This window comes from Mycteria americana, chromosome 3 (genome assembly GCF_035582795.1).
Source record: "Mycteria americana isolate JAX WOST 10 ecotype Jacksonville Zoo and Gardens chromosome 3, USCA_MyAme_1.0, whole genome shotgun sequence".
Classification (NCBI taxonomy): domain Eukaryota; kingdom Metazoa; phylum Chordata; class Aves; order Ciconiiformes; family Ciconiidae; genus Mycteria; species Mycteria americana.
This window is the reverse complement of record NC_134367.1, coordinates 3,281,554-3,308,559: the sequence shown is the minus strand read 5'-3', so window position 1 is coordinate 3,308,559 and position 27,006 is coordinate 3,281,554. Positions and strand designations below refer to the sequence as shown.

General features: G+C 45.3%; 2 protein-coding genes across 2 annotated transcripts in view; both read right to left on the bottom strand.

Moving 5' to 3' along the window:
• Positions 1-2,412: 2,412 nt before the first annotated feature.
• Positions 2,413-17,808, bottom strand: PRSS55 (serine protease 55). The gene is made up of 5 exons (XM_075497687.1): positions 17,754-17,808; positions 17,139-17,328; positions 16,003-16,250; positions 12,896-13,038; positions 2,413-2,719 (listed from the first exon to the last, which is right to left on the bottom strand). Exons 1-5 carry the CDS (start codon positions 17,806-17,808, stop codon positions 2,417-2,419), a joined length of 939 nt encoding a protein of 312 aa, XP_075353802.1. The 3' UTR covers positions 2,413-2,416.
• Positions 17,809-20,333: 2,525 nt separating this feature from the next.
• MSRA (methionine sulfoxide reductase A) overlaps positions 20,334-27,006 on the bottom strand; it is a 293,150-nt gene continuing 286,477 nt past the window's right edge. Inside the window, exon 6 of the mRNA XM_075497688.1 lies at positions 20,334-21,163. Coding sequence (XP_075353803.1) covers positions 20,999-21,163 — 165 coding nt within the window. The 3' untranslated portion in view covers positions 20,334-20,998. The remainder of the gene's footprint in view (positions 21,164-27,006) is intronic.

The window sequence follows — 27,006 nt, the reverse complement described above, 5'->3', positions numbered from 1 at the left end:
ATGAGCTGCAAATTAAGACAAAAAGTGAACATCCCTAACTATATCCTGAAGCATAAAAGTTGAGGTAGTTCAGTTTGGAAACTTTTCCCTTAGATGTTCTAAACCCACAAATATGGAATACAATAACATAACAAACATAGTCCACCAATGTTGTAAAGCCTAAAAAATTAATGGGTCACATTGAAATGTTAATGACAAAGCTGACATACTGCATTTTGCTTTTGTGTGACTCCAACACATTCCCATCAAATCCATAACCAAAGTGATGTGCTCTCTCAAAACACAAATACCTTTGAAACAAAATACAGCATCAACATGTTTCATCAGACCTGCCTACAGCATAGAAATATTAAACAAACACTTCCTTTCTCGCCCTAATTATTGAACAGTATATGAAGTAGCAAAGCTGAATTCACTTTAATGAATTCTGTGATGTTTTAAATAAGGAGGAAAAAGGTCTCTTTACTGCTCATTACTTTGCAGCTACGTAGCTGGTCTTAATTTGCAGAGCTGATGTTTCCATATAGCAAAGTGAACCACTTTCATTATCTCAATTTACAAGTAGGGAAACTGAGGCACGAGGCACAAACTTTCTTTCCCCAAGGTCGTTGAGTAAATGAGCAGCAGAACGGATCAAAACCCATAGCAGCAGTGCCCTGCTGTAACCACTAAGTAGCATCGCCTTCATTTAACACAGACCATTATCAGTTTGCAAATGCTGCTGATGGAAAAAGAACTGCTGGGTCCTTTTGCAGCTCCCTGTAAGCGCAGGCTTTTTCCATGCAGTGTGCTGTAGACAAAAGTGCTTTATACAATCCCTACATTAAAATAATTCAAGCAGGAAGACATCTCTCATTTCCTTTGGGGGAAACAATTCTGTAGCTGAATAGATTGCAGCATTAGGAAATATTTCCTGATGTCCAGCCACTGCCACAGCTTCTAGAATCTCTTGATATATTATTAATAGAAAGGAAAATAAATATAGGTATTAATGCCAGCAGACACTGTCTACTACTAATAGCTGCTAAAGTAATATATTCCCCTTGTTTTTAGCTTTTATTAGTCTTTTTGCAAAGGGTTACAAGACCCTTATGCATCCATTAGCCAGTCAGCCATGTGAAATTAATGCGGAGCAATTTTCATACGCATTACTCAGAACTAATAATAATTAAGCATTATTTTCTGCTCAGATAACACAGAAAATAAAGTCTGACTTTTATGCCAAGATGGGTTTGCATTAGCTTAAGGTAGATTAATTAATTCTCGTTTACAAGGCTTCTCCACCAGCTAGCCAGAAAATATCAAGGTAATTAAAACCAATTTGTGAGGTTCTGTCCCATTGCACATTCACTGACTTTTATCATTGCTGCAAATTACAGGTGCTTTTATGCCGTTGCAAAGGTGGGACATGAAGGAGACCTTGCTGCTTGCCTCCGTCCCCATCACTTCCAAGAAAAGCAACCTCCTTGTGAAGACCAGAACACATTTTGCAATGCACTTCTGTTGCTGGAGAAGCAATGAAGGACCATGGGTTGCATGGAGTACCTGCTCAGTCCCAGCTCAGGCTGGGATGTGGACCTCTCAGCCATGCATATAATAGGCCTGTAACAGATTAAAAAAAATGCTATTTGCTTTTGATTTATCATTTACTTGCAAGGGCTTAATTTTGGCTAATTACCAAGCCAAGGGACTTCTGTAGACCACATTTTATGGATAGCTCAGAAACAGTTCTCTTCAGCCAGCCAGATTTTTCTCTATTGCCTTTAACAACCAAAACCCAAAATTTGCAATCCAGGTAAATAAGATTGATTAGTTATACGATGCTACACCTTCCAACACTGGCCAAAAGATTTCTTGCCCTTTTTCTAGCTTATGGAGATATTGAATTTGATATGTAGTCATGTCCCAGGAGCCTGACATATCACCTGAGCAGCTGCTGTGGTCTCTGAAGATGCTCTTAGCTTGGGTCAGCTAAAAGATAGAAGATACATTAGTCCAGCTAATAATTAGCTGTGAAATACATTAACCCAGAGCTGTCCTACCAACAGTTAAGCTAATATGCAACTGAGTAAGCTAAGACCTTTCTTAGGACTTCAGCTTTCCAAGGAGATCAGCTGCGTCAGATGCCGCATCTTGACTTTGCATCTGAGCTTAGCAAATAACTGCGCCTGACGTGACCCACCAGCGTGGAAAATCTGTGTTTTTCAGAGGATTATAGCCCCTCTTGTCTGTGTCCTGGCTCTCTCATTTCATCTCTACGTCCTCTTCATCGCTCCCCTCACTGTGGCATCTCATTTTGGCATCTGTGTCCACATCAGTCAGATGGAGCAGGTTGACCTGAGACAGCAAACGGCTCAGCAGCAAAAGAAGAATGAGACAGTAGTTCTGACTTTTATTATGTGTTTAAAAATATTCTCTAGAGTAATCTAATTGCTATTAAGGAGATAAATAAAGGGAGACAATACTCAAGAAATACCAGCTGTGTCTGAGCCCTGGAAGGAACCACCCTGGCATTTGCAAGGTTATCCACGCCTTCAATGAAGAAAGGTTTCCCCCTTATGGCTGTCTCAGTCTCAATCCAGCCACGGTAGCTGTAAACAGACATTAAGATCTCATGGTTTGGCTTTTCTGCACAATCTTCTCCCCAGCTGACGATGCCGACCTGAAACCACTTCATGGTGTTCCAGTAGCTGCAAACCAGAGGTCCCCCGCTGTCCACCTACGGCATAAGGAGGATGTTACAGCAGGATCAAACCTCGGGACTTCATAGCAGCTGCATCCCACAGGCTGACTGGGAAAATCAAGCTCTATCCTGAGTTCGTGAGGATTTGGGGGAACAAGGAAATTTTGGACTCAAAATTGCACAGCTCAGCCCTGAGATCCCTGCAGAATAAATAGATACAGAAGGTAAGAGGAGGAGATCAGTCACAAGCTCCGGCTCAGTGCATTGCCCTGTCTTTCTCAGCCTTTTCCACACGCTCCCGTGGCCCCAGAAGGACAACTGAATCCTGTCACCAAGAGACAATATCTGAGAGTGAAAAGGGACATTTGCTGTGACTGCTCATTCAGTCCTTGACTTCTCTGCAAAACTGAGGCATGTAGGTGCCAGGTACCTGCCACTGCTAATTTTGGGGGCTAGCATCCAGAAATGGACAAGAGATGAACACTAATCCTGACAAATCCTTCTTGCAGTAATTTTACTGAAAACTTGCCTGCTACTGCAAGGGCAACCATCACTCACCCAGTGTGCGTGTAAGCCTTCAAACGCACGCTGCAGACACCCTGCAAAGAGGAATGTCCTCCTGTTGGCTGCTGGAGCTTGGACACCAGGAGCACACCTACTTTCCCGCATGACCTCTGTGTGCAATCTCTGAACACAACCCAAGGGAGAAGAGATGCCAGCACAAAATCCACCCAGCCAGGTACAGCACTTTTCTGATGGTTATGTACGTCCTAACTGCTGTGCAGCCCCTGCTCTAAATAAGACAGTTTCCTTCCACAGTGGGTTTGAATCTTTTTTCTGCCCTATCCCCAGTACCTCGTGTGGTAAATAAGAAAATCGGTACGAACCCATTTCCTGAGACAGCCAGCTTTCCTGGGAAATATTGTCCTTCCCTCCTTGTACACTACTCTGAGAAATGTCTTTGTCATTAATGTATGAACCCCCCCTCCACCAGCAGCTACCCTGAGCTAATACACATTAATTAATGAGTAAGGAAGTGGCTGTAGTCCCCTGTGCAACTCATCAGCACCTGCTAAAGCTTATGGCAGAATTCCTACTCAATTCATTAGATGCAGGGTCCAGAACCATAATATTTTTATCTTTTTAAATTTTTTTTCTATTTTTCTTTTTGGTTCAACATGCATACGAGAGCGAAAAATGAAGATAAATACAGGGAAAATGTTGCTTCAGCATTCATAGAATCACAGAATCATTTAGGTTGGAAAAGACCTTTAAGATCATTGAGTCCAACTGTAAATTCAATCCTGTTTGCACTGAAATGGTGTTACTGTAGCTACGTGTCTGCATCTCAGCCAGTGCTGCTGGACCCTCTTCAGACGCAGGATCTAAAGACATTTCCCAACCTCGTTTCAGCCAAGAATTTGCGTGAATCGCACAAGTGACCTTGCAGTGACCTTGGATCCATGCGTTATCAGTGTCCTTGGCGATGGCATCCTGTTTGAATGAATGAACATCTAGGCTGTACGCACAATTAAATTACTGGGAATTTTACTGCTAATTCCCTCAGGGCAGGAACAGGCCAAATGTATTATCCTGGTAGCGAAAGGAAGGCACTTCAAGCCTCCTACACAAAGATAATAAATGAAGGCGAGAGAGTGGGAGCCGTTCGCAAGCCAGTGACGCAGCAACGGCTGACGGTCCCTCATCGGTGATGTGTCGGGATGCATCGTGCTGGCTTTTCCCAGTACGGGAGATTTTTAGCATTGGTAGAGCCCCTGCACATCATCGGGGCAGATCAGTTTCAGAGCGTTCCATTTGGAGGCTGTTCACACTTGCAAAGGACCTTTCTCCCAGGGCTCTTAAATACCAGTTAATTCCTGATACCTTGTGACTATCCTTGGGGGGAAAAGTCTTATCGTATTTCATAGCTGAGAAAACCACAGCAGAAAAGGGATGCGATTTGCACGAGGCAATGGCAGAGCCAGGAATCCCTATTCAAACTACAGATCACGTGGGTTTCCTTTCAAATCAGATCTGCCTTTCCCTGTTTGCCTCTTTAACCACGTTCGTTTTGTTCTCTGCCCGGTCAGCGAGCTGTCTGCAGGGCTTGGGGGACTGTGAGCCGTGGAAAGAAATTTAAAACCCAGGCAGAGAGGGAGTTAGGCAACGCTGTGAAAACCCAGGCAGCAGCTGCAAATCCATTTGTCTAATCCACAAACCCTGAGACCCAAATTCTGCTTCAGATCTCTTTCCACATGGGCTGAGCCGGTCTGCTTCATGGGTGCAGCTTCTAACGTGCCATTTCTCTTAACTTCAGCTATTTAACTTGACAATTTTATCACAAAGTGGGCTAAATCATCCTCTCCATGTGATAATCTCGCTCACATAATTATAGCAGTAGCCCAGATGAATCAGTAGCCTGGTTTTTATAGGGCTAAAGATAGAGAAAATAAACCTAGTTCTTGGACGCTTCTGAATATCTCTGTATCCACCTTAAGCTCTCAAAAACGTTGGCCGAAGGTTTTCCATCCTTGTGTCGGAGAGGGTGTGGGAGGAGCAAGTTTTGAGCACTGGTAACAATTATTTCAGCTCTGTGATGTCTCCAGTAGCACTAATTTAATGAATGCTCAGGTTAACGACTGAAGATCGAAGAACTTATTAAATGCTGCTTTCAGCTTTCAGCCTCCTGTATCCTGGTGGTGAAACACTTCTGGTCAGCAACACACACCAGATACCTGCTCCTGCTCTTCAGTCTGAGTGCCGAGTTTCTGGACAGCAAAAAACCTAAAAATAGCATCTTTGCTTCTGTTGCATGTTTCTTGTCAACTAGAAGATGAGTAAAAAGCAACCACACAAACCAGATCTGGTGCTGAATTCATGCCTTCCACAACTGCATGTTAATCCTCCCATTAGGAGAGGTGAGAGCAATGATATATTCCCCGATAAATAGTTCTGGCTTGTATAAAAACTGTCACTGACTAACACGGCACTTTGTTCCCTGAAGCTGATCAAAAGTTTCATCCTTTTCACTGTGGCCAAAGCCTTTTTGTGAACATCAGGAGCCTTTCTTCTGACTTTAGTGGGCTTTGGATCAAGAGTGTAATCTTCTCCCTTTCGTATTTGTATTCATGTCTGCAACATGGTAATTGATCAGAACAAACACGCTCAGCCACATAAATCTTAGGTGGGAGAAGCTCTGGGGGAGGGAGAACGGCCCATCTGATACTCATTAGGTGGCTACACAATCCTTGCAAGTCATTGCCGGTTTCATTTTCATGTTGGTAAGCTCTGTGTAAATTGGAGAGAATCAGCATGTGAATAACAACACTTGCCATTAGAGCTGACCTGGCTGCAGGAAGTAAAGGCTTTTGCAAACGGACGATTTCTTCAGTTATTTCACCGCGAACAAGCTGTCTTTAGAGAAGAGCGGAAGGAAGGAGGCTATGGCCATTTTTAGCATGCAGGTACCGAAAATGAACCAGGTAACACAGGGCACCTGGACTCCTTTCATGGGATCCCTTTGAGATCTCAGGTGAGAGCCTTCAGCCACTCTGTCCCTCCATCCCCTTGCTGGAAAATGGGAGAACAAGACCACTCTACTCCATCCACATAGATGTCAGCAGGGTCCATTAGTAACTATGGTGGCACGGACTTAAAGGCAGTTATAATGCATCTGGCCACAGACCCATGTGGCCCAGACCCCTGTCTCTGACAGTCATCTGTAGCAAGTGCTCAGGGAAGGAGAATGAGAAACAGGGCAAGTATTTACAGAGTTGTATTTACATCACAGTCGTTAATAGCCTTAGAGAGATCTTCATCCAGGAAGTTACCTAATTGCTTTTTGAATCCATTTATCCCTTAGGATAAATACCCACAACATCCTGGTCAGTGACTTCCATAGTTTAATTATCTGTTGGATGAAAAAACACTTCCTTCTCTTTGTTTTAAATCTGCTGCCTGATATGGCCATCTGACACCCCCTCCTTCATGCGTTTTGAACAGTAGGGACAAGAGGACAGCTCTTGACTGTCCTCTCCCTGCTGCTCATGACTTTAGAAATCTGTGTCTTATTCCCATCAGACATCTCTTTTAGAAGTCTGAGAGTCCTGCTCTGTTATTCCCCTTTCTGCCAGAAGCCATGCCGTGTCCCTGTTCATCCTTCCTCCTCTACTCTTGTCCTTTTCTAAAACTACTCCTCCTTTCTCAGATGGGGTGGATGGGAATGGCACACAGCACACAAGACATAGGCTCCCAAGATTAGTGCCCTGGCATAACATACATTTGCTTTGCTACCTATTCCTTTCCTAACAATTCATAATGCTCTCATTGCCTTTTTGACCTCCACAGAGCCTCGTGCTGATGTTTGTGAAGGACTATCCACAGTTACTCAAAGATCTTCTTACATGGTAATAGCTAATTTAGAGCCTATTATTGCATGTGTACAGCTGCAGTTGCTTCTCCCTATATTCATTACTTTTCCTTTATCAACAGTGAACTGCATCTGCTGTTTTAACCTCCAGTCACCCAGACTAATGAGATCCTGCTGCACCTCTGCAGTCAGTTTTAAATTTGACCACTGAATAATGCTGTGGCTTCGGCCAACGTGGTTGCCTCAGCATTTGCCCTCCTTGAACATCACAATTCCTTGCACAGATGCCAACACACCTCCCCTTGTGAGCCCTTTCTCCCACCAAATCCTGCCTTCAAACCGAAGCCCTTCTACTTCATGACAGTTCAGTTTCTCCATGAGCCTTTGGTGAGAAATCTCATTAAAAGAGTTTTGGAAATCTCAGCGTGTTATATCAGCTGGATCACCCTCTGCCACATGCTTGTCGACTCCTTCAAAGAATTAAAATCTGCCTGTGAGTCATGACTTTCCCTTAAAGCCGTGTTGACTCACTGTAATTGAATGAGAAGCGGCTCCTCTGAGTCATCACACCCATTCCCCCACTCCTAGGGCAAGCACAAAGTAGGTTTTTGTGTTCAGCTGGATCCAGAGATGTTCTGCTCCCCGCAGCTTCACTCACCAGGCACACACAGTGATGCTGGACCCCCTTGCTGCAAACCAAAGAGCTTCAGTTTGAGGGACCAAAAGCTACAACCCAGAGGAAGAAAGCAGAAGAGGCATGCGACATCATCAACATCCCAGGTCCTTGCAATAGGAAGGAATGTTTTTGACAGATGAAAGAATTAAGCCACCACAGCCCGAATGTGTTCACTTGTCTGCCCATATCATAAAATGATCAAATGATGAAAGCTCTGTAAAACCATGGGACACAGCAAAAGTGTTCTAATTTTTATGAGCTGCACATCAAAGCACCCTTCAGAAGCAAATTTAAGAGTCTGCAAATGTAGAAACGCCTTTCTACTGCTTTGTTCTGGGGCTTCCCAGGATACCTTCCTACCTAAACCAATCTGTCCCTCAGGGAAAAAACCCACTCCATCATGTTAGCAATAGTTCAGTGATGGAGACTCCACCACGAGGATGGAGAGTGGATCACTCTCTTCAATATTAAGGCAAGGTACAATAGTAAAGTAATTTTGTATAGTTAGGAATAACTTTGAACTGAAATGTGGTTAGCTTTGACGCCTGGCCCCCAGGACGCCTTTGTCTGATGGGCAGAAGGGCCTATAACCTCAGACCTCGTACAGATACTCTCCATCCCTCCAGACTGCAATCGGACCATCATCCATCCACCTCTGTTCAGATATTTTGAACAGCCTGAGGGACTGACCACGCTTCCCTGCTTTGGGACCTTTTCCTTGAATCCGTGATAATTTACCTATATGGACCAAATTTTCATTTGCAGACTTTTTCTTTAAAAAATTCTACTTCGCAAGTCTTCCTTTGCAGTTTTGGAGCCACGTTAGCACCAGCAAAAGGATGCAAGAGCTTTTGTCACTTCTGGACAGGTTTAGCATTCTTACGCACAGACGAAGTGAGGGTGCGAGGGCTGCTCGCTGATCAGGCTGATCCCCAGCTCCAGGCTGAGCACCTCTCCTTGGTGTTTCCAGTGCAAGTGGCAAGCTCCCATTGCAGTCACATTACTGGCACTGGCATGCCAGGGGGATATCGTGGGATATCGAAAATAGCACTGGAAACTTAGATGTAGGCAACTGTCCTGCCTTAGAGCCATGTGTCTCCTGTGAGCTAGACACCTTGGACTCGCTTTCAGTTGATGGGGAGCAATAAGCACTTGTATGGGGATTTATCTCATTTTAAAATAGCTGGTTAAAACAGTCTCAATGAATTACATGTCAGAAGAGCTTTTTTTCTCCCTGTTGATGGAAAGATGATTCGCCAGAAGCAGATGGCTATAGAAAAGGCATTTGTATCTGGCCGGATAAATCCCACCCAGGGTTGTACAACTACTGCTATCACTATAGCTATGAGTGGTGAGAGCCCTGAGCATCCCAGATGCTGTAAAGGGCATTTGCCCTTTCCAAACTGCTGACAGTATGTGTGGGCAGGACATATTACAGGTGAAGGAAAGAGGTCCTTCTCTGCCTTTTTCACAGAACTAAAGAAATTAAAACCCAGAGCCCTAGATGCATCCTAGCATCATTTCAGACGTTTATCAGAGATGGCCAAGATCACCTCCTGCTACAGTCGGTGGAAGGGGGTAGATACCTTCAGCCCATGACACAGATCAGCCCTGCACTGAGGGATGGTGCAGGGCATGGTGAAGCTGAGCTGGAACCATCCCACTGCTTGTTTGTGGTCACACAGTGATTCCTTTCCCTCAATGTCAGGGGCCTGGGCCCCGCTTCATCTCCTGCTGAGCTGAACTGTACGTGAACTGTGACTTCCAGCTGAACACACGCTGTCCTAATCACCACAGCGCTGAGCTACCCCCACAGACCTCCTTTGCAGAAACTCTCTGAAATATAATTGGGCCATTTACTGAATTTTGTCTGGATAGGCAAGATACTGAAGAGGCATTTGCTTTGTGAGTCCCTTATACTCTAATTATTGTTCAAGTTACCATTGCATCAGAGCCTAACAAAAGATGCTTAAGAAAGCAAGGAATTAGACATCAGTTGTGGTTCATGGGGTCATGGAAGAAACGTAGCACACAAAAAAATAACACATAGGCGATGTCTAGTGTCTGTTCTTTAGCACTTGTACCCCATGAACATCCATTAATGCTAATGTTTATGACTAAATAGAACTATAAGTCAATTACAGATCCTGTTAGTGTTAATTCACAGTCAATCTATATATTTGTCTGCAGAACCGCTAGGGAATTGGTATACAATAGATTTTTCTTTTTAAGTGAATGGATTTTTTTTTTAAAGTACAAATACTCGGGAACTCTGCTATTCAAACTCCTTGAGTTATAGCAATATTGTCAGTGATCCACAAATTAGTCGTGTCTGGTACTAGTACGATGGCAGCTGGTGAAACGCCTGAGCCTTTCCATTCATGTCCTGTTGCCCCATGGGGCATTAAGGCAGTGGTCAGTAGGATAAACCTTCTACATGATGCCTCGGTGAAGATATCTGTGTGGCTTTAATTACTCTTAAAAGGGCTTGCTGCAACGGGGAAAATCTAGCACACAAATGGCACACAGTGCAAAGACTTAGGATGGTAATCCTTTGGATCCAGATGAGGATCATGTGGACTTACAACCTTGGGTCTAGATGCAACTTGTCCATCTTAGCCTGGCTCTGGACACGAACAAATGTATCCTGATTCTCAGCAAAGCTCAGGAAAGGTTAACATAAGGCTTTTATCTACTTCATGTCCAGATAGATCATGCATCTGTGCAGTGCATGGCTTCCAGGTTTACTGTGACCACATCTACACCAGCAAGCTCAGCATCTGCAGGGTTTGTTCCCTGACCAGGGGTCTCTGCCTTGCCTGAGCTGCTACTCCTTCCTGGCCTCTAAACTGGGGTGCCAGGATCCAAAGTGATTATTGTGGGTTGCTCCTGACCCATGCAAAATCTTGAGCTGTGTCTGGAAATCATCCAGGAGACAGCTGGTTGGCACAGACCAAAACCGTGCCCGGGGCTGCTCTACCTCCTTGACAGTGCTGACTTTGTAAAGGTATTTTGAACTCTGGCCTCATTGTCATTTGATACAGACCCCAAAATCTTCACGGAAAAGAGTAGTTTGATAGATTGCACTGTCTACAGTGTACCTCGCTATCTGCCCGGGGCAGATGAATTGGGTGTCCAGTGGTCCATGCTGCAGAGCAAGCATCAGGTTTGGACCTGGCCTCCCAGTTCATTACCAGGCAGCCTACCACAGGCAAGCCACCAGACTTCTGAACCAGCCTAGCAAGGCCAACACGTGCCCTGACTTTAACCAGCGCTTCCCAGCAAACCATCTATCAGCAAAATGCTTCCCCTCCAGCAAATTAGCAAATCCTGATGAAAAGCCATGTCACCTCTCCTGACGAGCTCCACTTCTAGCCTAGGGTATGGTTTTGTCTTGCTCTCGTTATTTGCAAGGTTGCAAGACATTTCTGCCTGGTCAAGCTTCCACTAAAAGTGGGAAGTTGCTGGGTTATGAGCATTATCACACATGCGATGGTTGTGTACTTCCACTGCTTGGAAAGCTCATATTTCTAGTTCATTTCTCAGACGACTCTAACATTATTGTAGATCAAAATAGCACCCTCATCAGCTTTCCGAATACAGGAGATTCATTTTGCTGGGTACAAGTGCTCTTGCTGTTTCACCAGCATAATTCAGTCGCAGAACTTAAGGCTCGGCTGGGAAGTGCATTCTTTAATCATGTTAATGTTATCCTGTGGCAGTTTTCTTTTTAAAATTTTTGATTGAATTTAACGGAGGTGAAAGTCACTAGATGAATGGTTTCAGAGACAGATGCTCTCTGGCTAATCAAAAAATGATTTTGCAAAGCAAAGCTTCCCCTCCGCTGCCCAGCTAGCAATGGCCCAGATAGCAATGGCTTTGCAGTCCACGGTCCCTGTACCCACCGTCTTTGCCTAAAGGGCAGGGGATCTCTCCCTGTCCTGGGTGTTGGTTTCGTTCCCTCAATGAATGATTCCTACAGGATAAAGCTGTGCATACCTGTGTCTGGCCATCTGTCCCCTTTCAAATACATGGACATGTCTAAGGAAACCCTTGCCCAGTAGAGGACAGAGACCTTAGTCCTGAAGCAGAGGCTGCAGGGAGAGCTCAGTCCTTACCAGGCAGGCAGAGGGGCTGGAGGTTGGATGCTATGAAAGAAAGGGTGTTTTTTGGCTTTCAGACTTTGTTTGACGTCAGGACAGCAATCCTGTGGATGGAGTATGTTCTGAGGGCAGAAGTTCCCAGTGAGGTTTTCCATATCTGGGTGTTTGTGTCAGCTCTCTCCCTTTAGCAGTCCCTGATATCAAATACTGCTTGAACTCTATTATTTAGCTTCAAAAGTCCATCACCCTACATGACTAACTCATTGCAATAAGATGCGACCAGTTCCGGCAGCCACAGACCAACCTGCCGTGATATCAAAGGACATTTATATCAGAGCCAAGACCTCAGCTGAGAAAAGTTTCTAATATTCAAGTTAAACATACCTGGACTCAATTTCCCATCCCATTCTTTTGTTTTGACCCTCGTCTCCTTTCAGTATTTAACGTGGCAATAGAGCAGTACTGCCCAGCCCAGGGCTGAGGGGACACTAGGCAGGAAGAGGACACAGCCCATGCTGTGCTGAGCCCTCTCCGAAGAGACACGAGACCTCTCGTCCCATCGCTCCCACCACTGCACAGCTTGGCCACAGCAGACACTGGGTTTTTAAATTGCTGTGAGAGAAAAGTCCAAATTCCTCTGCCCAGAACCATCCAAAACTGTCTCCCATCCAAGGGGACTTGCTGGGAAGCACCCTTGTCCCTTGCCTTCCTTCCAGCTCATGGTTTCTCTTGCAAAGCTCCAGTTTCTCTCTCTGCAGGGAGGGAATCGGGGCAGGGGGAGAGTGTGAGGAGAGGCCTGTTGGCTCAACAAGGTGTTTCATTTCCAGCACCACCACTGCTTTCCGACCCCAAGAGTCCTGCACCCCCGCTGCCCAGGGCAGTGTGCCTTTGCAGGTAGTACCTTGGCCCCTGGACATCCTGTCCTGGCCTCCTACAGAGAAGCTTTAGCAACCCTGGGAAGCCGTGGGAAGGATTGATGTTCATTCCTGAAGCAAAGGAGCTTCTCCTCCAATGTGTCTGTGCCCCGTAGGCAGCGTGGCCATCCGGAAGCCTGTTTACTTTACCTGGCAGGCGCCTCTTTCTCCTCTCTCCAGCTCAGCACACAGCACGTTCTCCACTAGCTGTGGGATCCGCTCCAAGCACTGCTCCCTGCTGATGAGCTTCATCCGCGCTTTCTGCAGCACGGGGGATGCCGGCACCGCAACTGCTAACCAGCAAGTGAGAAGAGAACGATTAACAAACCCTGCAGAACAGCGCAGACTTGTAAGGGTGAAACCACAGTCGGAGGCTAGCCCTTGGGACTACTCCCAGCTGGATTCGTAAGGCATCTCAGGGCAAGAGGGTCTCAGGGCACAACCGTATAGTCTTGGGGTCATGGGGGCTTACAGGGGCTGTCCAAATGTTAGCAAAGATAAGTTTGTGCTCTTGACTTTATGCCAGCCTAGGAGGTGGGTAGGTAGGTAGAGAGGGGTGAGGTGTTAATGGGCAAACCTGAAATCCTGGGGAGTGGAGGCTTGCTAAATAGGATTTAAAAAAATCATTTTTGTAGATGAACTCTGGGATGCAGTACAGCTGGAAGACCCCAAAGGGATGGCTTATCCTGTCGGTCTTGGTGATGACCTGAGATGAGCTGCACTGCACACCTCGGGTTTCTCACGTTTCTGGGGAATTCAGTTGGAGGGACTCTTCATGGGGTCCTGTGAAAGCCCTGAAGAGCAAAGTCCACTGAGCTTTCCCCAGAACAGATGATCTTGTTATCCCCATGCTTTCATGGGGGGCTGTGAGGCCGTGCCTCACCCAGAGGACCAGCTCACAAGGTGGCTCTCCGGATGGCAGTACACAATGGAAATAACTGAGATGGAAATAACTTTTCCATCTTCCCTTGAGATGGAAAAAAACAAGAAATGGCAGCAGGCACCAGCAAGTGACAAAAAGACTGAAAATATTCAGGACTACTTGGAAAACCCACTCATTTAACCCATGTTTCTCTTCAAACTGAACCTGAGTCTGAAGGATAAAACTGACTTTTGGAGGATGCTGCTGCCGGGGAGGAGACCTACAGATTTCCAGAAACTCATTCCTTCTTCCATATTTCACTGAGCTAAATCCTCCCAGCACCTTCGGGAAGGTGGGACTCAAAGGTAAGACCCAAAAGGTAGAAAGTTGTCAGGTCCTTTTCCCAGCTACGATGGGGCCGCTCCATGGAAGCATCCACAGATTAAAATGCTTTGATGTAGGCATCTCCAAGGAGGTGGCTCCACTTGAGGTCTAATTGACTGCAGTCATAGAATCACAGACTCATAGAACCATTCAGGTTGGAAAAGACCTTTAAGATCATTTAGTCCAACTGTAAACCTAGAACTGCCAAGTCCACCACTAAACCATGTCCCTAAGCACCACATCTACACGTCTTTTAAACACCTCTAGGGATGGGGACTCCACCACTTCCCTGGGCAGTCTGTTCCAATGCTTGACAACCCTTTTGGTGAAGACATTTTTCCTAATATCCAATCTAAACCTCCCCTGGAGCAACATGAGGCCGCTTCCTCTTGTTCTATCACTTGTTACCTGGGAGAAGAGACCGACCCCACCTCTCTACACCCTCCTTTCAGGCAGTTGTAGAGAGTGATGAGGTCTCCCCTCAGCCTCCTTTTCTCCAGGCTCAACAACCCCAGGTCCCTCAGCCGCTCCCCATCAGCCTTGTGCTCCAGACCCTTCCCCAGCTCCGTTGCCCTTCTCTGGACACGCTCCAGCCCCTCAATGTCTCTCTTGGAGTGAGGGGCCCAACACTGAACACAGCATTCGAGGTGCGGCCTCACCAGTGCCGAGTACAGGGGCACGATCACTGCCCTAGTCCTGCTGGCCACGCTATTGCTGACACAAGCCAGGATGCCATTGGCCTTCTTGGCCACCTGGGCACACTGCTGGCTCACATTCGAAGGGGAGTCAGGCTAATGCCACCTGAGGTGGCAGGTGAGAGATGTCCACCTACAACATGCTGACAGAGATGAGAAAGACCCATTTTTTCCCCCGCCGAGGAGCAATGCCTCATACTTTCTGGCGTGGCTCGTATCGCACCATCGCACATCCCTCTCACCAAACTCAGCTTCTGCTGTTTTTCTTCTGAAACATCTCCCAGACAGAAGGGATATGTGCCAGGGCTGAGTGCATTGACCTCCCGCAGGGTGCAATTTGGAGAGCAGAGGCGATGTCAACTGAGCCCACACAGCAGCATGAGACCAATCTCCGGAGCCACGCCATGCTTTTTGCAAAGAGACTAGCTCAAGAGAAATCCTGCCAAGCTGCAGAGTGACTCTGCAGCAGCCCCCTGCTTTTCTGTTTCTAAGAGCACGTTACCTTGGTGAAATGGGAGAGTTTCACAACTATAACACAGTGTTGTGTTGCGTATTACTCTTACGTGAGGCAAATGAAGCCTAAGAAGGAAAATGCAGAGTTTCAGAGAGGAGACAGTAACCCTACAGAGCAGAATAGCAAGGATGAAATGGGACATTCACTTACTACATCCTAGGAAGGACTGTTAAAGCCCCAAGGCACCACCCTGCCCACTCCGTCCCGATTACCTCTTTCCAATAATGAAATCGCTCATTAGCCATTTAGTGACATTTGTTCAGGATAGACATTTTGGGTCACAAGCTGGAGCTACTTTCATGAGGGCTTAAATGAGAGCAATTAGCAATAGAAATCTGCTGTTCTACATGAGTGAAGAAGAGGGGTAGCCAGAACCATTGAATCAACCTGGTTCATGGAGGCATTAAGCCAAAGACAACCCTAGACCTCCATTTCCCTTATTCCAGACTGCATTAGACCCAGCCTAACTTGCCCACCAGGGTGGAGCTTGTCTTACTTCGGGTGCCAAAAAAGGCAAGCTAGAGGTTGAGTTCCTGCAGAGCAAAGGTGGGCTCTAAGGTTTCAGCCTGAATATACGTGCTCAGAGTTACCAGGGACTTTGCTCTGCGGGTCAGTAGGTGACTGGTTCTTGCACTGAACAGAGAATTGGTGGATGTACAGGGGCTGTGAGGGTCTGGATGTGTTTACCAGGGAGGTAGGGAGTGGAAGTTAGTGTGGGTAACCCCTCCTGGGAGAGAACATCTATTTTAAATGGATAAAAACCAGCCTCTGTTAGCCAATACATCTCCTGACAGCATCTCACCTGCACTTGCGGCTCCCCACCCAGCAACCCAACAGTGTTGCCACGTATCGATGTCATATATGAAGGGCAAGCAGATGGGGATCTTCTCATTGCTGAACTCGATGGGAGAGCTGAGCAGGATCAGAGCAATATCATTTTCCATGCTCATTCTGTCAAAGTTTTCGTGGAGGATCAAGCTGTCTGGCTTATGTTCTTCCAGCGGGAGGCTGAGGTCAGTTCCCCCCACTACAACAGTGAGATCTGGTGGCCTTATAAACAAAACAGAAGCAGTGTAGGCATAAGCAAACACGAAGGCTTTGTGTTATGAAGGTTGGTGCCTCCTCCCCCTGAGCAGGGTAGGGTGGTGCTCAGCAAATTGCAGAGGCACGTTAGCTATAAACATCACAGAAATCTACCCTCACTTCTGGGCAAAGCTCATTTTCAGGGGAGAGAGGCGCAGAGGTAGAACATGAACGCAACCAAGTTATAAATAGCCCAGTCGCTAACGAACAGATGGAGTGGGCTGGATCTTCGGGATCGCTGTGCCCTGGGCTGGCTGCTCTGCCCCCAGCCAGCTGCTCCAGGCTGTGATGCCACAGGTCATTTGTCACCGAGCAGTCTTGGCTCTCGGACCTGCCGAATTTTGGAGGGGGCTCACAAAGGGCTGGACTCTGCCACTGGGCATTGCATGGGGTTGATTTATCCCGAAACTGCCGTTTTAAAATCAGACTCTCCATGAGGTAAAGGTGTTTGCTATATGAAAGCAAAGGTAATTTGGGGATTAGAACAAGCTGGAACAGAATACCCCTCTTTTTACAAGGTACCGCAACATGTGTAGACATACAGGAAATGCCTGGGGCCATCAGAACAGCATCACAGGCATTTATACAAGGCTGCTCAGACCATCCTTCAAAATATTCCCCTTCTGTATCTCCTGGTTACGCAGATTTCTGCACATTTCTGTTGTAACACTACCTCTGACCAAAAATGGGCCTGTTTTCCTCAAAGGAGACAATCCCTTTTTTCAGGGCCCTCTTCCTGGGTCAGTCACGTCTATGTTGCACTTGACCCCAAGGACACACATATCCCACACCCGCAAGGAGCGATGTTACGACCCCATTGTGCCTGGGCTGTCCTCGCTTCCCCCAAGTACTCACACCTCTTCTGCAAAGCAATGGGCCGCAGTTAAAATCCACAACGCGCTGATCATGGTGCCGCCGCAGATATGTTTCCCGTGGCTCTGAATGCTCACATGCCACGGGAACTCCCCAGCCTTGGCGTATCTCCCTGCTGTGATCCTCTTGCCAGTGTCCAGAAAAGACTCGTAAGATGGTCGGAGGCCACACTCTGGGTACAAAACGAGACACGTTGCTCACGTACAGCAGTGCCACTGCCTGTGCTAATAACTAGAGGGGCAGGGCATCCGCTAAAGCGCTGCTCTATAATTATTCATGCTACTTGATCTCTACCAAAGCCCCTGGCATCACTGTAGCCTCCCCAAACCTGCACTCTGCCACGCAATGCCCAGGCAGTTTGGGGGCTAGCAGGGCCATAGACCATTTCCCATAGGCAGGCTGGATAAAATCCTTGTTTAGGGAGTATAAGTGGAAGAGTTCAGTATCAGGCTGTAGTCCAAGCTGTACGTATATGCCATCAGGTACAAGGAATAAGCCCACGCGTAGTTCATTTACCGATACGTGTATATCCTGTAGGGCTACTAGCAGTTCTGCTCTGCTGGTCGTTTCTGAACTTAAAAAGTTGAGAATAAAAACCTGCGTTGATGCTGCTGATGAGAGAAGTTAAACAAAAGAGGGTAAGGAGCAGCATTTCAATCCCAGTCCTGGGCCAACACTCTTCAACAACATTCAGAGCAGTGATGCTTCTGCAGACACCTCAGGACATCTTCCCCATTCCATGTTCTCACTAAATGCAACACACCTCTCTCCCGGGGCAACCGGGATGTGACATCACACAATCCGTTTGTTTCTGTTGACATCACAGTTGGATGCTGTCCTTCCTAGGGCGATGAGGGAAAGCTCAGTGATTTCCAAGAGGCTTGGGATTTGCTTTAGCTATAATAGGGATAGGGCAGCAGTGAAATTCCTGTCTGTGTCCTGGACTGATTTTCACAGGGTATTGCAATAGTGGACTTCATGAGTTGGGTGCCGTAGCCCTTTTTGGATCTTGAACCATGTTCTTCTCTCCGAAGACCTTAGATTCTGGTCCTGCATCAGCTTTCATCTTTGGCCGTGCGAAGTGCTGAAGCCTATCAAACTCTGAATTGTGTCGTCTTCATTTAGACCGTGTCCATGTTCTCAGAAGACAGAGGCAGCTCTGTGGTAGGCTAAATTTCAAACAGTGCCAAATCAAAAGTATAGTATCAAAGACGTTGAGGCAGCCACCCCCTTCTTCCCTGTGGGCAAATGGGGCTTACAAGAGCAAATCCAGCTTACAAAAACTAATCTATGAGGTTGAATCATTAGCATCTCACCTTTACTGATTATATCCCTGATACTCTTTGTACCTTCAGCAGCAACTGCAAGGGGTCAAGGCCAAAACTCCACTCTACAGTAACTCCCTAATTAATTCTGTAGTGGCATAATATTTTGGAGTGGGCCAATCTTAGCATCAATGGACCCATCTATGCTGATTTCTAAACCGACACATTATTTCCAAGAGGACAGGACTTAAAAAAATCTCAGCCGGGTTCAGACTGGAGCCCAGCTATATTAAGGACAGAACGGTGCTTTCTCCAAAGACTTTCCAGCTTGTTTCAAAACAATAACTATACCGTGGGGTAGGAAGGGAGGAAGGGAAAGGGACAGAAGGGAACCAAGCACCATTTTATCAGCACCCGAATGATTCAGCATAGGAAATGTTTTGCCTTGTACATTGGAGCAAATCAGGAGTTATCCCACTGAAGTCTGAATTACGCAGAGGTTAAAAATGCATAGGATGAAAGTAAGACTTTATTTTCCTCTCTTCTTTGCTTTTATGTCACCTCACGCCTAGGAAATCAGACGAAAGTGCTGGTTTCCTTGACAGTGAGCACTAGAACAATTCAGTGGCACAACACGTTGAGGACAGGCCATCAGTTACCACAGCAACTGGAAATCCCCAGGGTGATGTGGGCACATTTTGGGGTCTCTTCAGAAAGAGCCTAACAGGGCAATCCTGCCAGAGGTAGCTCCTCTCAAGCTTGCCCCAGGTATAAATCTGCTAAAAGGACAGGTTTCCTCTGGTTTTTGAGACTGGAATGAACAAGGCATCAGCTGAGGAGCAAGGGAAGATGGGGGGCTAATTTCTCTGGCACGGACTTAACTGCCTGTCTTTGGATAAAGCAGGCAGGACTTCAGCCGTGGATTTACATGCCCAAAGACTGACTATCTGATGCACATTTTCAGTCACTCCAAGCTTGGAACAAGATCTGGTCTGCTGGGTAGTTACAGGAGATGTTCAGGGAGCTGTTTTGGGCCTTTCTGAGCCTAAAACCTGAGCTGGTGAGCAGGAAACACCAAACCAAGATATGGAGAGGAGTGCCATGGAGAGCTATCCAAAAGGAAATGCTGTGGATTTGTGTCTCTGGGTCCCCACCATCTAGCCCTCAAAAATGGCTTTATGTGCTCTGCTGCCCAGCATTGACACATCAAGGTGGGCTCCTACAGGCTTTCCCTGAAGAAAGCACATCTGCCAGAGGACACACCAATGACACGTGTTCTTCAGACTCAGTGATTAAGACAGCCTCCAACATAGGAAACACATGAGAGGCTCAAGCCCACACGTCCCACTGCTCTGGGAAGTATTGCAAGCAGCAAGTTGGATGGGTGGGACAAACCCATCCCCATCTCTCCTACTGAAGTTGTTTGTCCTAGGACACTCCATAGCATATATATAACCCATAGGATCCCGTATCCATGTAGAATAACCCCTGCATCCCCTACGTCCTTTGGCTGTAGCTTTTAGACTCTGAGAACCCCATCAATAAAACGAAAATGTATTTTTCCTCTTTCTGGCTGTCCTGCTATTTTGACCGTACACGCACTGGGGCAGAGACTGCTCGACATTACGTTTGCACAGCGCCTGCCAAAATGAGCTCTGGTCTTGGTGGGGACTCCACAAGCTGCTGAAGTACAAATAACTAATCATAGGAATAATTATGTTACAGTGTGGCCAGTATGAATTCTACTCCTCTGTACTGTCATGCATGATAATACAGATTTAAAAGCCCTGGTGTTTAATTAGCAGGCTGCAGCCTTTTATAATATTTGATACTTTTTTTAGATCTACCCCGATATATACTTAGAGCCATGGAACACATCACAGACAACACTTTTCTTTTTTTTGTAATTTATTGTAGTGCAGGAAACAAAATTGATTTCTTTTTGTGTTTATACACTTTTTGGAACTGTCAAAAAGAAGTATCACATTACAATTTTTACTTTCTCTTACTAAAGTGGTTTCAGAAAATAGGCACTATAGGTGATATTACATGTTGCTGCGAAAGTGGAATTGTGAGTTACTGATCTTAGAAATTCACCGTTCTCAAAGACATCAAATTACAGGGTTCTGATAGTTAAGATGAGACCAACCATGCCTCCAGAAGGCAAAGTTCTCATAACATGAGCAAATTCATTAACCCAAGAAAATAAACATGTCTCAAGGCATTAGCTATGCAAAGCAGTTAGCAGGTGCAACCACCTCCTAATTCATCCTTTTAACAGCATTTCAAGTCAAACTTTTAGAAGGTCCTTTTCTTTTCAGATTACAAGATTGCAAGGAAACCCAGTGAGCTGCACAGAGCAAGAAGCTGCATTTGCCGACAGGCGCAATTTCTGCCTCTACTTTGGCTTTTAATGTCGATAAATGGGAAACTGCTCAGATTACGGAAAGCTGCCCCAACAAGTTCCCAAATTTTGATGCACTGATGCTGCGGGTATACCAGAACACCTATCAGGGTGGTTGGTCTTTTTTCAAACAACTCCTTATACCAAAGTGGAGGTGGTGGAGTAAGCACGGGCTATTTCTTGATCCCAATAGGGCAGGAAAGCCCTGTTCCCCCGAGGCCGCAGTATCCACTGGGGTTCTTACTGAGGTACTGCTGATGGTAATCTTCGGCATAATAAAATTCTGGAGCCTCCCGGATTTCTGTTGTGATGGGACCAAAACCGCCCTCTGTCAATACCTGTCAAGAAACACGATGGAAAGCCATTAGTGGTTTGCTGGCTTCTCTGCTGATGAATGACATTAGGTTTTCTCTCAGCAGGAGCCACAGACATCTCTCAGCGCTTGGACCACAGTTACAGCACATCCCCGAAAGCCCTTTATCTTTGCTCTCATGTTATTTTGCTAGGAGACATTGTGGGCACCAAAGTAGGCGTTGGTGAGAAGAGGTAGTGCACCCTCCTGTTTTAATGGCTCATTTGTTTAATTTGCTATGGCCACACATTCGTTCTCTCCTCTTTATTAACCATGCCAGGCAGGGATGTGGTGCCATCAACGAAAGTGGAAAACAAATGTGAAAAGCAGCAGAGCACACTTTGATCAAGCCTGGCCAGCTGCCTTGCAGTGTCCAAGAACTTCACCTGGCGGGTGCCTCAGCTTTGAAATGTGCTATCCACCCCAAATTTTCTTATGCCAAGAAGAATTTCTGAGTGAAATTTTATCCCCACTGATGTCATTGAGAAATAAGAGCATTTGGGCTCTTTTCACAGAGTCGCTGCAAACCCGTTCTTCAAAAAGAACAGACCAGAAAGGTATTTTTTAAGGCAAATTATGGCTCATTTCTGAAAGATTTGCCAATACGTGGACCAGGAGCAATAATCACTTTGCAGGAAAAGAAGAAGGAATGTGGGTGGGGATTATAAATTAGACTTTAATTTCTTTCTGATATCCCCTAACTGAATTGGAAACTCCTGAAAGGTTTCTGACAGAGGAAATTTCTTTTTAACATGATTTGCCATGACATTTTTCCTACTGAATTTTCCTTTTCTGAGGAAACTGGTAAGCACCAACATTTTGGAGCCAATTCTCATCTCAGTGGGGACATAACTTGTGCTCACTGAAGTCCATAATAACCTAATAAGCACTTTAATTGGTGTCAGACTACTGTTGCAAAATATACTTGTAAAGTACTGGACGTAGATAGAATTGCATTGCTATCAGCCAGACTTGACAGTAAGAGCAACTGTAAGAACAAAGGGTTAGCATTTCAGATTACCAGATAAATAAGTGTTCTCCCCATCATACTAATAAATAAAATCACTAAAAGGAAGTCATCCCACAGAATCACAAAACCAGAGCTGGTAGACTTGTAGTAAGTCATCGTGCCCAGCTTCTTTCATCATGATACAACGAATGAAAGCTGTCTTACTCCCAGCAAACAATTGTTTAACTGTTCCTGAAAGATCCTCAGAGATGGAGATCCTCCAGTTTCCTCAAGGAGTCCATTCCAATATTTACCATCCTGTTAGAGAGTTTTTCCTAAAGCCTAGCCCAGTTAAGCCCACTATTTTCATTTAAACCCACTATTGTGGTTGTACTCATCATGGAAATCATTCCCTTCCTCTTTACAGTAGTTGTCTACATACTTGGTGGCTGGGCAGAGAGAAAGATGACATGTAATGGAAATAATGCCTCCTCACAGCATTAGCTAGCAGTTAAATAATAGGTGATTATTTGGGACCAAAAAGTCATTGAATTTCCTACAACGGTGTTTCCTAGATCCTACCTCGGCACAGTTAAGTACTGACCACAGTCAGATCAGTTGCTGGACTTTGTAGAGCATTAGTCTGATTTACTTTGGTAATTTCACTGTCTGGAGGATACATTTTGCTATATTCAGTTTTCAGTCAGGAATGAAATAATAAGATTGATACAAAATCAGTGATTGACCTGTCTGGGGAGCCCCTGGGTTCCCAACCCTACATCTAAATTCTCAGCACAGTTTAGGAAGATGTCGACTAGTTAATTCATTGTATTTGGGGTAACATCGCGGGGTAACAAGCCCAATTTCACAGGAATCTGGCCTTATTTCCCCATGTAAAATCACCAAACAGTGTTTTTCATCTCTGGGACAGGCTTTGCCCCAAGAGAATCAGATTATTTACCCGTCAGATGTGTGAATGAGGAAGATAAAAAATGTGAAGGTATGTATCACAACACGTCTGCAACAGCTAACACGAAGAGGTGTCAACACAACTGCTTTTAGAAAGCGGTATTTCACTTACTTTCTAACCTTCCTAGCAAAGAAAAGCACTTTTAAAATTATCTTCACTCCAGAAAGATGGCACAAACTCTGTCATCATGGGCATTAGTCATTTACTTGCTGCTGTAAATGCATGTAAAATTGGCTTCCTCCCCTTAACTGAGTCATGAGGATGCTGCTGGAGGGATGGATTTTTTTTTTTACTGTCTAAAACAGTATTCGTTACAGATTTTTACCTGGGACTTTTCCATCATTGGCCTAATTTTGCCAGTTAGAAAATCCATTCTGTTCAATAACATACCACAAGAGGGCATAAACATCATTTATCCCTTTCAGAATTACGAACAGTCTATTAAAACACTGCACGCTGAATAAAGCAGAAGCCCAAGACAACTCATTATATTGCACTTTGGTCATTAGCAAAAGATACCAGCACTGTTGTCAGAAGCAGCGGGAACCCCAGGCTCCGACACTCTGCCAAACACTACCTTGAATGTTTTGATTTTAAACGGGAAAATATTTTCCTCGCACTGACTGTGTCGATGCAAAGATAAAAACATCACTGGGAAGGATGATGAAGTTCATGATGTGCTGGCTCCGGCAGGTGTAAATCAGCCCACTCTTGATTGATTTCCTGCTGCTGAGGCAGATATAATTTGATGATAATCCTGTTCTAGCAGACTTTTTAGTCCTCGCCGTCTCAAAACTCCTGAGCCATCCGACGTGACCTCCCATTGCCATGCTGCAGCCAAAAGGGCTACCGCAGCCTTTGCATGCAGAAATGGGAAGGACCAAATGAGGGAGAGTGCAATTTACCCCTGGGACCTTTTACTCAGTGCAGGAGATTTTTAAGGTACTATTGGATCTTTTTTTCCCCAAATACTCTGCTGTAATTCAAAGAGCATTTGAATTACATGCATTTCAGAGCATTCATTCATTAATTCATTCAAGGGACTTCTGTGGCTTTTGTCATAGGAGAGAGCACGCTAGAAGATCACTATGATCTTTTAACTGATTATAATCCAGCCCAAAAAACCTGGCAGGTTCTACTGGCAAGAGGCCAAACCAAACCAGATCCCACATCTCGCTCAGCTGTAGAGGACAGAGGGGACATGGCCAACTCGGTCCACTGGGATAGGTGCTCGAGCAGGAACACATTGGAGCCAGCGCTGGGAACCTCAGCACTACTACTTTTTTAAAAAACCTGTATTTCCAGCATGTAAAATATTTTGTTTAATGAGTTTCCTAATTTATTATAGCCTGTGAAACTTTTTTCCTGTTGTTTGCTTTAAGCTCATCGCCTGACCATGTCATTACATCCTCTGCTGCAAAAAAATAATTCCTTATTCACTTTTTCCATAGTGATCTTGATTTTATACCTCTGCCTTAATCCTGCTCATTCATTTCTTCAGCAAGCTTGACAGGCTTAGATTCCCCACTTCATAACTCAGGTCAGCCTTCTCGCCCTTTTCTGCATCTTTTCTAGTTCTATTTTACTGCTGCATTGAGATGGGGCGACTGGAACTGCACTCTATTCAAGATCACCACGGATTTATTCAGCAGTGTACTTACATTTTCTCTTTTATTCTCCATCTCTTTCCCAGCAATTCTTAGCATTCCACTTGCCTTTCTGACCTCTGCTGAGCACTGAGCAGACGTTTTCAAAGAACCATCTGCAATGACGCCAGGACCTCTTTCGCGGGCTAATTTAAACCCTATCATTGTGTCTGCACTTGACTTTTATCGACATGGAATTTCAGCAGCTATTTTATTGCCCAGACATTTGATATTGTCAGATTCTTCTGCAACTTTTTGTAGTCATGTCTACTTTTGCTTACCTGGAATAACTCTATACCATCAGCAGATTTTGGCGTGTCACTATGGTCTGTCTCCTTTTTCGAGCTCTTTTATGAGTATATTGAACTGCACAGGTTTCCAAGACAGGTAATTGGTAATCTCCCTTCACTGCAAAAACTGCCCATTTCTTTGTATCTTGTATTTCCTATCTATAACCAGTTATTCATTCAGAAGAGAAACTTTCCTCTTATTCTACGGTGCCTGGCTCCCTTTTATGCACCCGCTCTCTTCAAAAAACTATATTATGTGTGCAAGACATGAGTTTCCTCTGCTAAAGTCACATCAACTCTGAAACACTGTATTCTCTGTGTGTCTGCTAACTTCTGATAACTCAAGCCATCTGCAGCATAAAATATCAGACCTAACTTGTCTATAATTCTACTGGATCATCTTGAAGATACCTCAAGCACAGAAGCAGCCCATTTTTCATTCCTTCGGTAGCAGGGCCAATTTAAATCACAGCTTACCCGTGATGCTAGTGTGCAAGCAGTTTCCGATTTAAATTCTTTTCATACCTGAAGCTGACCACCACCTGGTTGCACCGACCTGCTACCGTTCATTTCAGTGACTTGCTCTGAACCTCTTTTGCTGCAGCTTGAACTTGAGCCAGCTCTTCAAAATTGTAACCACGATCTGATGCGGGAAACCCCCAAATTCCTCAGCTGTGAACACAGACATGAGGAATTATGTAGCTTTCTGCTATGGTATTACCTGCGTCAAGTCCTTCATGGACAGCTCAAGCTTTGCAGATGCTTTGTCTCCAGAACTGATTACTAAAATGCTCAGCTATCCTAAGGAAAATGTATTAGGGCATTAGTGAACTGCAGCAATTAATTTGGATGCAGATTTGCATCTGTATTTGGACTTGTGCAGCATGTACTGGCAAGAAGCAGTTTTCCTCCTGCTGGCACCAAGTCCGGAGGTGCGCACCAAGGCACTGCCTAGAACACCTGCATCGCAGATATTGGGCCATTAAATAACCAGTGCTATACACGTGAACACCGCATGCATAGGACCAGCAACTGGCACAAACATCACTGTCAGTAAAGACGCGATTTTGGACACACAAGCTTGGAACCACAATGGATTACAGCAAATCAAACCCTATTTTTTTTCCATTTGAACCATACCAGTTGGTTATCCAACCGTCTGCCACTTAACCCAGTGCTACCAGTCCCATCTCCGCTGTAGTGAGGGCATCCCATGGCATGCAGATGCAGTTAGAAAGATTTTAAGGGATGTCGTAGTCATGTAGAGAGATGGTATCATCTTAGAGATGTTTTCGCTTTTTAACTTGAAGGCCATGCACTGGGTCACTGGGACACAGCAGAGTCTGCCGGTTAGCGAAATGGGTTTGTTCCACTGGCAGCGCTTCAGTTCAGTTCTGCTAGGTGGTACAAAACGCTGTCCTCAACAGGGGAGATGATTATATGGTAGACTGCCAAGGAATAAACCAAACCAGTGTAACCACAGAAGGTTATTCTTCGCTTACTCCCAAGCAACCGTATTTAGCACACGATACTTCTGCACTTTGATTTGCTACTGCCCTCTGAACTCACGGTAATTGCTGCTTCAGCTTTTTGTAGCCAGCTGATTATCTTGAGCCAAAGTATGTCAAAATATTTAATCATTTGACATTACAGCACGGCAACAACACATTCAAGGTGTTTGGCTCCTTGTTTATATTCCGATGGAAGTAGCCGATACTTGTAAAGTGCCTTAAGAACTTGGGATGAACTGTGCCAGTAAAGCAGGATTCCCTTGTACCTCCAAACACTTGGAGGAACAGCCTGGAAGCCACCGACGCTTTGATATGTTGTGCTGAAAATGCATGGTTCATGGAAGTTTAGAGAAGGCGTTGAACCCACTTATAAATTTGGCAAAAAGAGCTTTAAAATTGGTTTTGTTAAATGAAACCAGTTAATTTCTGAGCAGAGGCATTAGTAGAGCAGCAGAGTATTAAT